The sequence below is a fragment of the Odontesthes bonariensis genome, chromosome 22 (genome assembly GCF_027942865.1).
Source record: "Odontesthes bonariensis isolate fOdoBon6 chromosome 22, fOdoBon6.hap1, whole genome shotgun sequence".
Lineage (NCBI taxonomy): Eukaryota > Metazoa > Chordata > Actinopteri > Atheriniformes > Atherinopsidae > Odontesthes > Odontesthes bonariensis.
Genome location: NC_134527.1, coordinates 18,604,548 through 18,617,604, shown reverse-complemented (window position 1 = coordinate 18,617,604; position 13,057 = coordinate 18,604,548). Strand labels below are relative to the sequence as shown.

General features: G+C 42.7%; 1 protein-coding gene across 1 annotated transcript; it reads right to left on the bottom strand.

The window, feature by feature from the left end:
- Positions 1–1,755: 1,755 nt before the first annotated feature.
- Positions 1,756–12,772, bottom strand: kcmf1 (potassium channel modulatory factor 1). Its single transcript, XM_075455622.1, has 7 exons — positions 12,577–12,772; positions 10,847–11,014; positions 10,550–10,689; positions 8,805–8,906; positions 8,495–8,678; positions 3,815–4,109; positions 1,756–3,373 (listed from the first exon to the last, which is right to left on the bottom strand). Exons 1-7 carry the CDS (start codon positions 12,590–12,592, stop codon positions 3,109–3,111), a joined length of 1,170 nt encoding a protein of 389 aa, XP_075311737.1. The 5' UTR covers positions 12,593–12,772; the 3' UTR covers positions 1,756–3,108.
- Between the last annotated feature and the right edge of the window lie 285 nt (positions 12,773–13,057).

Sequence of the window (13,057 nt, the reverse complement as noted above, 5' to 3'; positions counted from 1 at the left end):
TATTGCCCCAGATACATTCACTGGTATGTGATTATAGAGGGAAAAAAGCACTGCATACTGTTTATAAAGTGTATATATTCCATACGAAGTACTTGTTTGATTGTCCGTGTGAATGGGTGAAAAAGAAAGCGCTTTGTAGAACCTAGAACAAGTTGGTTGACAAAGGTGCTTTAGATTTTAGGGTCATTTGCTACATTTAGTTCCGTCAGTCTAGATTTCTGCATTTGCACTTGTGGGCTGCACGGTGGTGTGGTGGTTAGCACCGTCGCCTCACAGCAAGAAGGTTCCAGGTTCAACACCCAGCTGGGGCCTTTCTGTGTGGAGTTTGCATGTTCTCCCCGTGTATGCGTGGGTTCTCTCCGGGTATACTCCGGCTTCCTTCCACTGTCCAAAAAATCATGCATGTTAGGTTGATTGGCATCTCTAAATTGTCCTTAGGAGTGAGTGTGAGCGTGCATGGTTGTTTGTCTCGTTTGTCTCTATGTGGCCCTGCGATGGACTGGCGGCCTGTCCAGGGTGTACCCCGCCTCTCGCCCATTGACTGCTGGGATAGGCTCCAGCCCGCCCGCGACCCGATCGACGGATTCAGCGGTATAGATAATGGATGGAGGGTCATTGCTCAAAGCTCCTCCAGAAGCCTCCTCCCTCCTCATCGTGCTCTGAAGCGACTGGAAGATGATCAAAGATGGTGAAGGGGAAATGATTTCCGAGTCAGAGCAACAGAACAAGCCTGACTCTCAGAACCCAAAGGATACATTTTCAAGCTTCTGGTGTCAGACCTCACAAGAAACCAGTGGTTCAGTGGTTAGCATCTAAGTGAGTGAGTAGGTTCAAACTTGTATGTGTACATTTGAGATTAATTGTACTTCACCAAAGTATTTTCTTTTTGGTGGAACACCTAAACAGAGGGCTGATATTCCACAGTCGCTGTACGTGATGCCAGTTCACTTTGACCCAGTGGCTTAAGACGAAACACAACACCACACACTGATAGATCATTTCCTCAATGTAAAATCAAAATCCAGTCCGTGTTGCTTTTCTGTGATGGGCTCCTTTAAAGAACAACCGGCAGCCCTACACGTGCCATGGAAAGTATCCCGTGGGCACCATTTGTTTCTAACAATAACTACTGAAGAGTGACAAGGACAACTGGCCCACAGGCCCTCTCTCTCACACACACACACACACACACAAGGGCAAACCAGCACCAGCATATTGTTCACTTACACGTGTTTTTCGAGGTGCGACGTGTTGGTTTACACTGACTAAATACACTCAAAGAACCCATCTTTGACTTTCAGTCGATTAACCAAAACGTATAAGGTGCCAATGTAATCAATACTCAGCAGATTGATTCTTTGTGTTTCAGGCTTTCTGGTTTCATGTCTGCAGGCTGTCCCAACCCCAACTCTTCCTCTTGGACATACCTCTCTGCCCTCCCATTTGGTTTGTAGACATCAAAGCTGAGTGGACACTCAATCTAGTCAATTTGGCTCACAAATTGAAAGTAAGATATAAATAAACATTTCTGTTACCCTACAGAATAGTAGTATGCAGAAATGAGGACGTCAGCTGTATTGTAGCAACCCGTCTTTCAATTCTTTGCTTATCATAGTTAACAATACACTATCATCAGTTTACCTCTTTACGCTCTAAATAAGGAATTGCTCGTGTTTCAAAGTGGCTGAAGGTGGCAGAGCTGCACCCCAAAGATGTTTACTTTTAACACGTTACTATGAAACAATGACACAAGGTGCAAAAGGTGTGGTGGTCTCTCGCTTTCATCAAAAGCTGTGCGCAGTTTATATTTATTGTATTCTAAAATTACATAAAAAAAAAAAAAAGAGAAAAAAATCCTCCCCACGTCTTAGAACCATTATGAAAGTTAACGCACAAATTCAAGATACATCTCAAAGTTTTTTTTTTTTCTTCCGTTTTTTCTTTTTTTTGTACATATAGGGTAAAAGTATAGGCATGAAGGTGGAATCATCCATATCAAGGCTTAAAAAAAAAAAAAAAAAAAAAAATCAGAAAACAAACATGAATAAATAGAAAGTGCTAGCTTTAGCAGAAAAAAAAAGTGAAAGCCTTTTTTTGTTCAAACAAAAAAAACTGCAGTGAAGAAAGTCTCAAGCTCCGGTTTGTTCCCGGCAAAGAAATTCAAACAAGCCATTGAAAGCATGTGGTCTGACATGAGCAGAGGGTGGAGGAGCACTGGATCAAGTTGTCTATGAATTATGAAGGAAACTGTGCTTTAACGACTTACAACTAAACAAGAACATCTAGAGAGGCTAGCTCCTTTCTTACGTTTAGCTCCCCCCCCCCAGATCTAATGTGTGAATCTGCAGCTGCGCGGTCATCAGAGGAAAAAGGCGAACTGGAGCCGAGACATCGCAGCGTTTCTTCAGGAGCCGCCGCGGAGTCCAAGAACTTCTCTTCGTTTCAAATACTCAAGGAAAATCTAACAAAAGACTTTTTTTTTTTTTTTTTTTAAATAGTGAAATTTTCTGCGTTGGGCAACTTAACCTTGTCTGCGGTAACCGTTTAAAAACAGTTGAAAGCTTTGGGATATCTTAAAAAAAAGTTTCAATGACAGGGTCATTAAAAGTCATGCACGCTGCAAATAACTGCATGCAGTAGTTATGGTAACCCATCCAAGCACTTTTTATTTATTAATATTCATTAACACACACAGCAGCTTCATCAGAGGAGCCTGTGCCCTCTTTGACTTTTGAATGTGGAGTATTTATATGGAGAGCCATTTTGATGTCACAGGAGGCAACAGCTGCCTGTAACATTAACCTGATAAAGAAAAGTTAAGTTGATTGATTATCGACTTCATATATATTTTAAATATATATTTATATATATATTTTATCTTTCTCTTCTTTCTTGCTCGCTCACTCGCACATTTAATCCCACTTGCTCTCATTTAGTTTTGTTTACAATGTAACAAATATGGTGACAGGCCTGAAATTACAATCACCAAAAACAAACTCAGAAAATAGGAGGGAGAAAGGAGGGCGAGGCCAGGGAGGACTGCTGCTGTCTGCTGCCCATCACTGACAGCTGCAGCACAGAGGACACAGTCTGCTTGATGCTCGGACATCAAAGAGGAGGCGGCGGAGGCTCTTTCCCCGAAGAGCTGCTCTCTCTAAGCTGGAGGTTCTCCAGCGCCACATCTAAAGGCATGATATCCACGCAGCCCATGGCTCCGAAGTCGGCGAAGTCTCGGCGCTCCTCCTCGTCGGAGGATGAGCTCTCTTCGTGCATCAGTGTAGACAGAAGCAGCTCCTGGACAAACAGGCTGTGGTCGGCACGCTCTCCTTCAAGAAACTGCCGCTCTGCTTCTGACATCTTAGGTTCATTCAATCTGAAAAACAACATCAAAGTTGGTTTAATCCAAGGGATCTGTGAAGTGTTGCACAGATGTGCCAGTTCAGTAGCCTTAACAATTGCTTAGAATAGACCTGAGAACATGTCTGATGTGTCAGAAGATAGACTGAGCAGCCAGAACATTAAAACCACTGACAGGTAAAGTATGTAACAATGCTCATCTTGTATTAACCTCTTCTACCGACGCCATGTTTATCACTTATTAACGTGCTTCTGTGTACATCCTGTAAACCGGCAGCAGCTTGTATGCGAGCAGTTACGCTGAGAACAGAGACGGTTGCTTACGTGAACGCGAGGCGAAACAGTAAATGTATTTCCAGCTTTGTCCAGTCTACAATAACAAACTCGTCTGTACAATAAATGGAAGGCAAAGAATTTGCACCAAAAGTTTAAAAACGTACCAACTAGCGTCACTCACCGTGCTAATAGGAACTGGGAGCTGAGGGACGAGGATGAGGGATTACTTTCACCCACGGTGGCCGTGTTGGCAGTTGCTGTGCTGGGTGGAGGTATGGTGGTGCCAGTGTTGCCTGGGTTGTTGCCGCGTCTCGTTGCGTGGCGGCCCGTCTCTACCTGCTGTCGCGCTGCCTGCGCCTGCTGCCGCTCCAACTGCAGTTGCATCTGGAGCTGCTGGAGCTGGGAGGCCGAAGGCCCCGACGAGTTTATTTGCCCCCCAGCAGCTCGCCGGACGCCTGACAGCTGAGACAACAACTCTGCAGGAGAAAACAAAGATGAGCTCCGGTTTAATAGTAAGACGAAGAAAAAACATTTTTCTGATTTCAGTTCACTAAAGACAGAGTAAATATTCAAAAGTAGCTTCAAATCGTGCCATTCTATTAAAACCACTTTGTTTTTCAACAAAGATAAATAAATTGGTGGAAGTTAACAAAACATGAATATACACTTCCTATTTTTTGAGACAAAAAAATTTAAAATTCTGGGGACAAAGTAAAATTGGTTTCTCTGTATAAAAAGTAGTACAGTCAAGGACACAAAAGGAGTTTTACCTAATGAGGATGTACTAAAGAATAAAACCCAAATTAACAAAAGAGACAGCTGACAGTTGTCTACTACTGTTCGTGATCGACGTCACCTGTCCTGTGCTGTGTGCCACAGTGTATCGCCCACCTGGATTTAATAAGGACTTTCTTCAAGAGTTCTCTGAATTTTTGTCCGATTTTATCCCAAAGTTTGATAAACTCTTGATCTGTGGTGACTTTAATATTCATGTCTGTTGTGCTGACAATCAACTGGCCAACGAATTTAAAGGCCTTTTGGAGTCCTTTGATCTTACACAATCTGTCAATGCACCAACACTTGACCGTGGGCACACTCTCGACCTTGTCATCTCCCGTGGGCTTTCAGTTTCCCTCAGAGAAATAGTCGTCACTGCCATCTCGGATCACCTCCCTGTTGTCTTTGATTTTGCTGTCCCCCTACCAGCCAATAAGCCTGTTCCCCCAGCTCGCAGATGCCGTACCTTTTCTCCAACAACGGCTGATGAGTTTGCTGCTGCCTTCAGGGACTCTCAGCTGCTTGATGACAGGGCGCTGCCTACTCCGCTTTGCCCTGACTCCCTACTCTCCACTTTTAACTCAACCTGTTCTGCGATTCTTGACTCTGTTGCCCCTTTCCGGCAAAAACTTTCCAACACCAGGTCAGATCCCTGGTTGAATGGCCACACCCGTCTGCTCAGACGACAATGCAGACAGGCTGAACGGTGTTGGAAAAAGGATAAACTGCATGTATCCTTGGGCTGGTTAAGGGACAGTTTGGCTTCTTACCAGAGAGCTCTAAAAGAGGCCAAACCCAACTACTTGTCCTCTATTATAGCCAATAGCTCCCATCATCCAAGACTGCTATTTAACACTATTGACTCTGTTGTTAATCCACGCCCTACTGTCCTGTCCAATGCCTCCACTTCAACCTGTGAAGAGTTTGTCTCCTTTTTCACCGATAAGGTGGCATCTGTCAGGCAGAATATCAGGAACATGGATATGTCCCCTGTTGTTGAGTGTGCTCCTCGAGCTCAGATTGCTGCTTTTGAGCGGTTTGAGACCGTCTTGCTGTCGGCTTTCACTAAGGTGGTTAGTGGCATGAAACCCACAAACTGCCCCTTAGACATAATTCCAGCTAAGCTTTTAAAGGAGGTTTTTAATTCTGTTGGGTCAAGTCTACTCGTCTTGATTAATACCCGTCTTAGCTCTGGGTCTGTTCCAGCTGCCTTCAAACACGCCATGGTTAGGCCTCTCCTGAAAAAACCTCATCTTGACCCCTCTGTGCTCTCAAATTTTAGACCTGTCTCCCACTTGCCTTTTCTTTCTAAGGTTTTAGAAAAAGTAGTTTTTATTCAACTACAGGCATTTCTTGAGAGCAATTCCGTTCTCGATAAATTTCAGTCTGGTCCTAGATCGCGTCATAGCACAGAATCTGCGCTGTTAATGGTGCACATTGATATTGCGCTGTCTGTCGACGCTGGGAACCCTGCTGTGCTGGTGCTGCTGGATCTCACAGCGGCCTTTGATACAGTAGACCATGCAGTCCTTGTATCCCGCCTTGACCAGTATGTAGGCATCCGTGGCACCGCTCTCCAATGGTTTAGGTCGTATCTGGCAGGCAGGAGTTTTGCTGTCATGATTGGTGACCTCTGTTCCTCAGACTCACCCTTGTCCTGTGGGGTACCACAGGGTTCTATTCTCGGCCCTATTCTATTTTCTTTATATTTGCTACCCATGGGATCACTAATCGAAAAACACGACCTGTCCTTCCACTTTTATGCCGACGACCTTCAGTTATACTTGCCAATGCGACCAAATGATGACACTGTTTTCTCCAAGCTTCTGGACTGCATCTCGGACATAAAGCAGTCGCTTGCACAGAACTTTTTACTCTTGAATGACGACAAGACTGAATGTATTTTATTTGGTACTTCAGTGATGTTAAATGCTTTTACTTTAAATTCTGGTTCTCTGGCCCCGTATTTTAAATCTCATGTGAAAAATCTTGGTGTTACATTTGATAGTGGGCTGAAGTTTGACAAACAGATCAGCTCAGTCGTCAGCACAAGCTTCTTCCAGCTCCGCCTGTTGGCCAAAGTGAAGCCCTTCCTCAGTCGGCAGGACCTCGAAAATCCACGCTTTTATCAGCTCCAGACTGGATTACTGCAATGCTCTCTATGTTGGCCTCAGTCAGACCTCTCTCTCACGTCTTCAACTTGTGCAGAACGCTAAGGCGCGAACACATTACTCCTGTGCTATCGTCTCTTCATTGGCTTCCGGTACGATTCAGAATCGATTTTAAACTCCTGTTGTTTGTTTTTAACGCCACTAATGGCTTGGCACCTTATCTGTCGGACATTTTAACTTTTCGCAACTGCGGTAGAACCCTGCGCTCTTCGGGTCAGCTTCTTTTAGAGGTCCCAAGGTCGATATCTAAACAGTGGGGTGATCGTTCCTTTGCCATTGCTGCTCCTAGACTGTGGAACAAACTGCCCCCTGATATCCGCACCATCACTGATCTCGGCCTTTTTAAATCGAAGCTTAAGACCCACCTTTTTAGACTGGCGTTCCAACTCTGATTAGGGCCACTTCTATCCGCTCTTTTTTAATTATCTTAATTTTATACAAATTTTATTCAATTCATTTTATTGCACTTGTGCGTTTAATGCCCTGCAGCACTTTTACCATTTCTGAATCGTGTTTTATGTTTTGTTGTTTTTATCCTGTTGTAAAGCACTTTGAGTACCAGTTGGCTATTGTAAAGGGCTATATAAATAAAGTTTGATTGATTGATTGATTGATTGATCGATTGATTGATTGATTGATTGATACTACAGGGTTGAGAATGATGACACAGCAGAAATCTCTCCCACTGAGGGAAAAATTAACATTCAGTGTTTCACTGGGCTTTCCGGTGTGACCACTGCAGGGGTAGATCTGCTGAGAAGGATTAATCTCAGAGGGTTCAAAACAAGTAAGCTGAGTCATCGGACACGTGAATAAATGAAACTTTGTCAGTGAACATTATTTGATTTGCTTCATGGAGAGAGTGGAAAAAGTACATGATTTGTTCTTTTTCTTCACTTTTACGGGCAAAATGTTTAGCATTTGTGGTGCTGGATCACATATTCTTAAAGCTGCAGTCTGCAACTCTTTTTCAAGCATAATGCCTGGAACTGTCCGGGGATTCTGAAAGTCGTACATTAAATACCCCAATACAAAAAAAAAACGAGTTCTCTAGGTCTCCTATATGTCCCGCTAGGTCCCTCCAAAGCCAGCAGGTTTGTTTATAAAATTGCAGACCGGACCGGTAAAAGGTAACCAATCAGGTTTACGAGCTGGGCTCTGCTGCCTGTCAATCACCGATTGTGCACGCGCGATACAAGGTAGGCTCGTCCCCACGCTTATTTATCTAGACTATTGAACTTCATTACGGGCTAGTCTACTTACTGTGTCTTCCATGATCGCAAATGACAGGTGAGTTGATGAATGAGGAGTCGTGTAAGCGCATCTGGCGTGCACGTCTACGTGCACGAGTTCTCATGTGTTTTGATGGGGCGGGACAGGAAGTTGAATAACTTTTTTTTTTTCGGTTAAAAAATAAGCATTTCTTGTATTTTGCGACTACGGAGGTCACCGTTTTCAACTTCAAGCGTTCTGATAGATCATGTAAACTCTTAAAATGCCAAAAAGTAGGACTTTACGTATGACAACAACAAATCCTGCAGACTGCAGCTTTAATGTTTGTGCTTCAGCTTTTGAATTTAATACGGGCTTTCTCTTTCTGTTTTAGACGGATATTATTCTACTCACACCGACAGAAACCATGAAAACATGAAGCACTGCACACTTACGTGGAAACAAGAAGAAAGCAGTGACTATTTTACAATATACATCACCATAACCCCTTAGTGTTCTAATACGGTCTGCTAAAATATAAACATGCTGTCTGTGGGAGGAAAATACTTTAATTCCAATCTTATTCTGATTGTACTTGGCTCTTTAAAGCAGCTGATAGTACTGGAGGAGGATCCAACTCATCTTCGGCTCTGATAAACACTTTGTAAGAGTGTTACTCCAAACACAACCCTGCCTCTCACCTGCGATTGGGTCCATTGCTTCTCTGTTACTTGGGGTGTAAGTGGAGCTCTGTGATGAGGAAGATGAAAGTCCCCCCGCTGAGCCGCTAGTAAAGTGCATATTTGTCCGCCGTGCTCTAGGGCCGCCCAGTCCTCGCCCAGGGTGGAACATCCTGCGTACATGCCGGACACTGCTGGACTCATCGTACACAGACACGGTTAAGGTTAAATTCAGTCACAGTGTGTGATATCAATGCAACTTGGAAATTTAAACCAGTATATGCAAACATGTTTATTTTTAGTCAGTAATGAGTGGAGACAGAAAGGATATTAAATCTCTTGGCGCTCTGTGTTCGAGAGTGAGGTGAGCTGTGAAGTCATCTGTGACGTGGTTGGGGTCGCCTCCTGGCAAGGCGGCACATATTGGACAGATCTGAAACGAGAGCGAGACGCAGGCTTCTGTTTGAGACACATTAGCAAACTTATGCTGCGTGACACATCATAACGCTGATGTACCTACTCGCAAAAATTAAGAAAAAAACCCAGAAAAGTTTTACTCCTAATGGACAGTTAAAAGAAAACAATTAAAACGGATGCAGCAGAAACTGAGATTCTTTTATCCGTGTAAAAACCTGGTCTTATCTTTACCCAGAATGCAATCTGACAGCAAACAGCTGGAGATTGAGGTATATTAGTTTGTTTCAGCTAATGCAGCTCAAATGCCACTAGCCTCAAACAGAGTGACAACAAATGAGATCACCTGAGTCAATTCATCAGATGGCTGTAAACAAATTACGAGTTGTGGGTTCGCCCGATAGAGGGGTCACACAGGTAACTGGAACATATGAATATCAATGGATTTGCAAATTACTACAAGACTGCATGTGGAAAGCCATTTTGAATGAAGACTTTGACCGTCAGTCATGAATTCTGTGTGCAATTTAGGGCAGAAATTTTACATTTCCAGACAAAATGAATTAATGAATGATCTGAAACAACAACAAATGGCACCCCAGTAACAGGGAGTTCATCATCAATAAGTCCACAGAGAAAGAGTGAGTAATAATCATTTAAAAACTCTACATTCACTTCCTGAGAAAGTCAGTAACCACACCATAATCTATGTCAGTTAAACACAAAGATATGTTGGCACCAGTTATTCATTTGCTTCGTCTTTCAGAAAATACCTAAAATGGATATCTATACTAAATGTCGAATATGAATCAATCCACAGCTTTTATATAGTCCCAAACAATTGTACAATCATCTGCTGTTGGAGTAACATTTGGTCAGAACTACAGGACCAGGCCTTCTTCATAGAAACACTTGGCTGTGCCGAAAAGTGAAATGATACGTTTGTGAGCCACTGGAAAGATTTACATCCTCCGCAGCAACAAATGAGCTTGAAAATGTCTCCCAGAGGAAGGGCACGGTCAATGGGGAAGTTAGTTTCAGTCCTTTTAAGGGATCTGAAATGATCCATATCAAACAGTTATATAAATACACAATTGGTTCAATTATTGCGTAAGAAAGTTATTTTCAGGGCAAAATGCAATAAATACATTAAAAACAAACAAAAAACAGCATTTTAAATCGCCTTTGATTCTCAAAAAATTTTTAAACTTCTGAAAAGTTTCATTCGATATAATCAAATATGATAAGTTTCAGCTTTTATTTAGATTATATTGAGACTAAAGACTTTGTTAGAAAAAGTATTTTTAATGTCTGTCTGAAAACAGCCTAAAACCTGAAGGTTTAACAATAGTTCCACTGTCTGCTGAAAATTATACACACACGTCGCATCCAATGTTAATTGTGGTATTAATTAAACAGACACAGAGTTTAACTGTGTTTTGATTAGTACTGCTGGGCAAGTTGTGGACCAAATGATACTATTTGGCTGTATTTGGGTTTTTTTTCCCCCTCCATCACAGCTAAGTGTCAGACTGAACCTCTTGCCAGCTAACCAGGTGTAAGTGCTGCAAGTAGCAGCAGAAAACAGCACATCAGTGGAAAGCAGAAGTTAATTGGGATGCTGGAGCTGCTTATAGAATTTCAAATGCACAGCATACTCACCACCTCTGTGGAAGTTTCTGAATGCTCCGAGGTGACATGCTCCTGTAGGGATGTTTCTGTGAAGCCCATCTTGCCACAGTAAGGACATGTGAACGACTGGGGTTGCTCTACTGAAAAAGTGTCTCCTCCATAATACAAGTCTGCGAGACAACATCAAAACACAGCTTCTATTAGTGAATAATTTAAGGTTAGTACATCTATCACGGTGGATGATAGATAGCCACACAGTAATGCAATAAAGTGCATGACGGCTGCGTTTGATCAATAAGCCACACAAGTTTCCAGCCGGGTCCTTACCATAGTCTACCCTGGTTAATATACACTGCATGGGGTGCTCTGTGGTGTGGCGCGTTGTCGTGGCTCCGCTCTCGTAGCACGATGCACACAGGTCGTAGTCGTAGCAAATTAAACACTTAAACCGTCTTCCTCTAAAGTTGCCTTTCAAACATGCGTCACAGCTCACACCTGCAAAAAGAAAATAATATAAATAAAGCTGTTACATCAAACTCGTGGACGTGGCGATTAGGTTAAAAATTCCATACAACAGTGCCTGCGTGACAGACTGCGAGAAAGCAGTCTTTATCTCAATGCCAGTCTCACATGTGTTTTTGGAGTGCCACCAGCAGGCTAGTGCCAGCAATAAAGAACCCTGGCATTCCGGTTACCTTCACAAACAACTCGGAAGCACGACACAAACATCCGAGAGCTGAGCTGCTTTCATTACAGCCTTTGCCACTCATTTACAGAACAGGACACAGTCTCAGGTAGCATGCTTCTAATTGTTATATACACACAAGCCAAATTCATCACGAGAGAAAGAAGCCTATTCAAAAAAACTGTTTAGCCAATTCTTGTGATTTCATCACATTCTCATTTGAATGTAAAATTCCCTTATTTGGCAAACACCACCTAAACAAACATTAAGGGAAGTTCCTCTGATGGCACATCTTATGACAAACCTTGAAAGATAGGAATATCTAAATCAAACACTGGCCTGAACAAACAAATCAACTTGCAAGATGTAAAGGTGTTTTTTTACTTTTTTTTTTTTAGGTCTACAGCAACTTTTAGAGGCTCACAGAAAGACATAGACTATATTGGTGGTATAGAAAGCAGTCTCTATTTTGTGATATACATAAGAAACTGGCTGGACAACCCAAGTATCCTATCAAGAACTCGGCTGTCTACTGAAGGACAGTTAAACAGGTTGCCAAATACCTTTGTTGTCTTTTGAAGAGGGAAAAGCAAGTTATTTCAATGTGCTTCCCGGTCGTTTAGAGGCAAACTAACTCTACTGTGGCTATGCTAGATTTTTGTCTTACTTATGGCTTCTGAGGTGATTCAATAAGACAAACACTTGGCTGGCTGAAATTAAAGATTACAGTCAAACATACTAACTTAACCTTGATTAGCCAGTTACCTGGGAGCTAGCTAACTTAGTGACTGATTTATGGTCAGAGGCCTCAGACTTTCTGTCTTGATGACAGTGCAGTCGCTAACAACAGTATGTGACTACACGGGACAGTATCGTGCTAATTTAACTGCTACAGACTCCTAAAATAAGAAATGGCATACGTGTAAGCGAAAGATGATAACATTTTTAAGGTATAAACAATGTGTAACAAATATGGTAACGGGGGCCATTATGGACGTCATGAACTCATAACTACTCGAACCGACTTCTTATATTAGCATACTTTAGCTTTCTTGCTAGCCCGGCTAACGTAAGGTAACATAGCACCTAGCAACGGCTAACTGCTAAGCTCCGCTCTGCTACCGTATTATTGCGACCAGGTTGAGTGAGGCTACAACCGCTTTCTTTGAATTACAGAACATAAGACACACATGTACATCTGAGCCGCTGACAACAAATATATACTTCAAGGGACAAGTCAGGAAACCCGCCATGAAAAGCGCAACAACCCCTCCTGACTTCATATAAGCACATAGCAAAGCTAGCAGAGGAGCTAGCTGATCAGGTATAGTAGCCACCATCCCGGGCGCTGTGGATCCGTTTATCAACTCACCCTCATGTCGGGACATCCTACAAACAGCGACACAGCCCCTCCTTGGGCTCCCCAGTGCACTCAAAGGGGAACAGTACAGTTTTTGTGACTCTAAATGGAAAAATCCTTCTCCCTCGTTTCTTTTTCGGGCAAGATGGATCCCTAGCAGCAGCTTACAGTTTGTTCTGCTTCCCCTCCCGGAGTGTCACTTATGTCCGAGTGTTGTGAGTGAACACCAGGCGGCGCTCTCCGAAATGAAACCAATCGGACTGGTTTCATGATACTTTTAGGCCCAGAAACTTGACTCGCAGGACTTTATTGAAGCCTTTACCTCGACCAAAGTAGAAAACACTGAGGCCCACTATTATAATTTAATAAATGTGCTCCATTGTTTATATGGTCGCTACTTTGAAATATAGTCAAATACTGGAAAAACAATTACAATTTAAACTTTGTAATTAGCTATGTAATCCATTGTATTACCTAAAAAAAAAAAAACGGA

Coding starts and splice junctions, on each gene's coding strand:
- kcmf1 (XM_075455622.1), bottom strand. Junction 10,690..10,846: donor ATTAACCAGGGTAGACTATG/GTAAGGACCCGG, acceptor GTTGTCTCGCAG/ACTTGTATTATGGAGGAGAC. Junction 8,679..8,804: donor ACAGAGCGCCAAGAGATTTA/ATATCCTTTCTG, acceptor GTGTCTGTGTAC/GATGAGTCCAGCAGTGTCCG.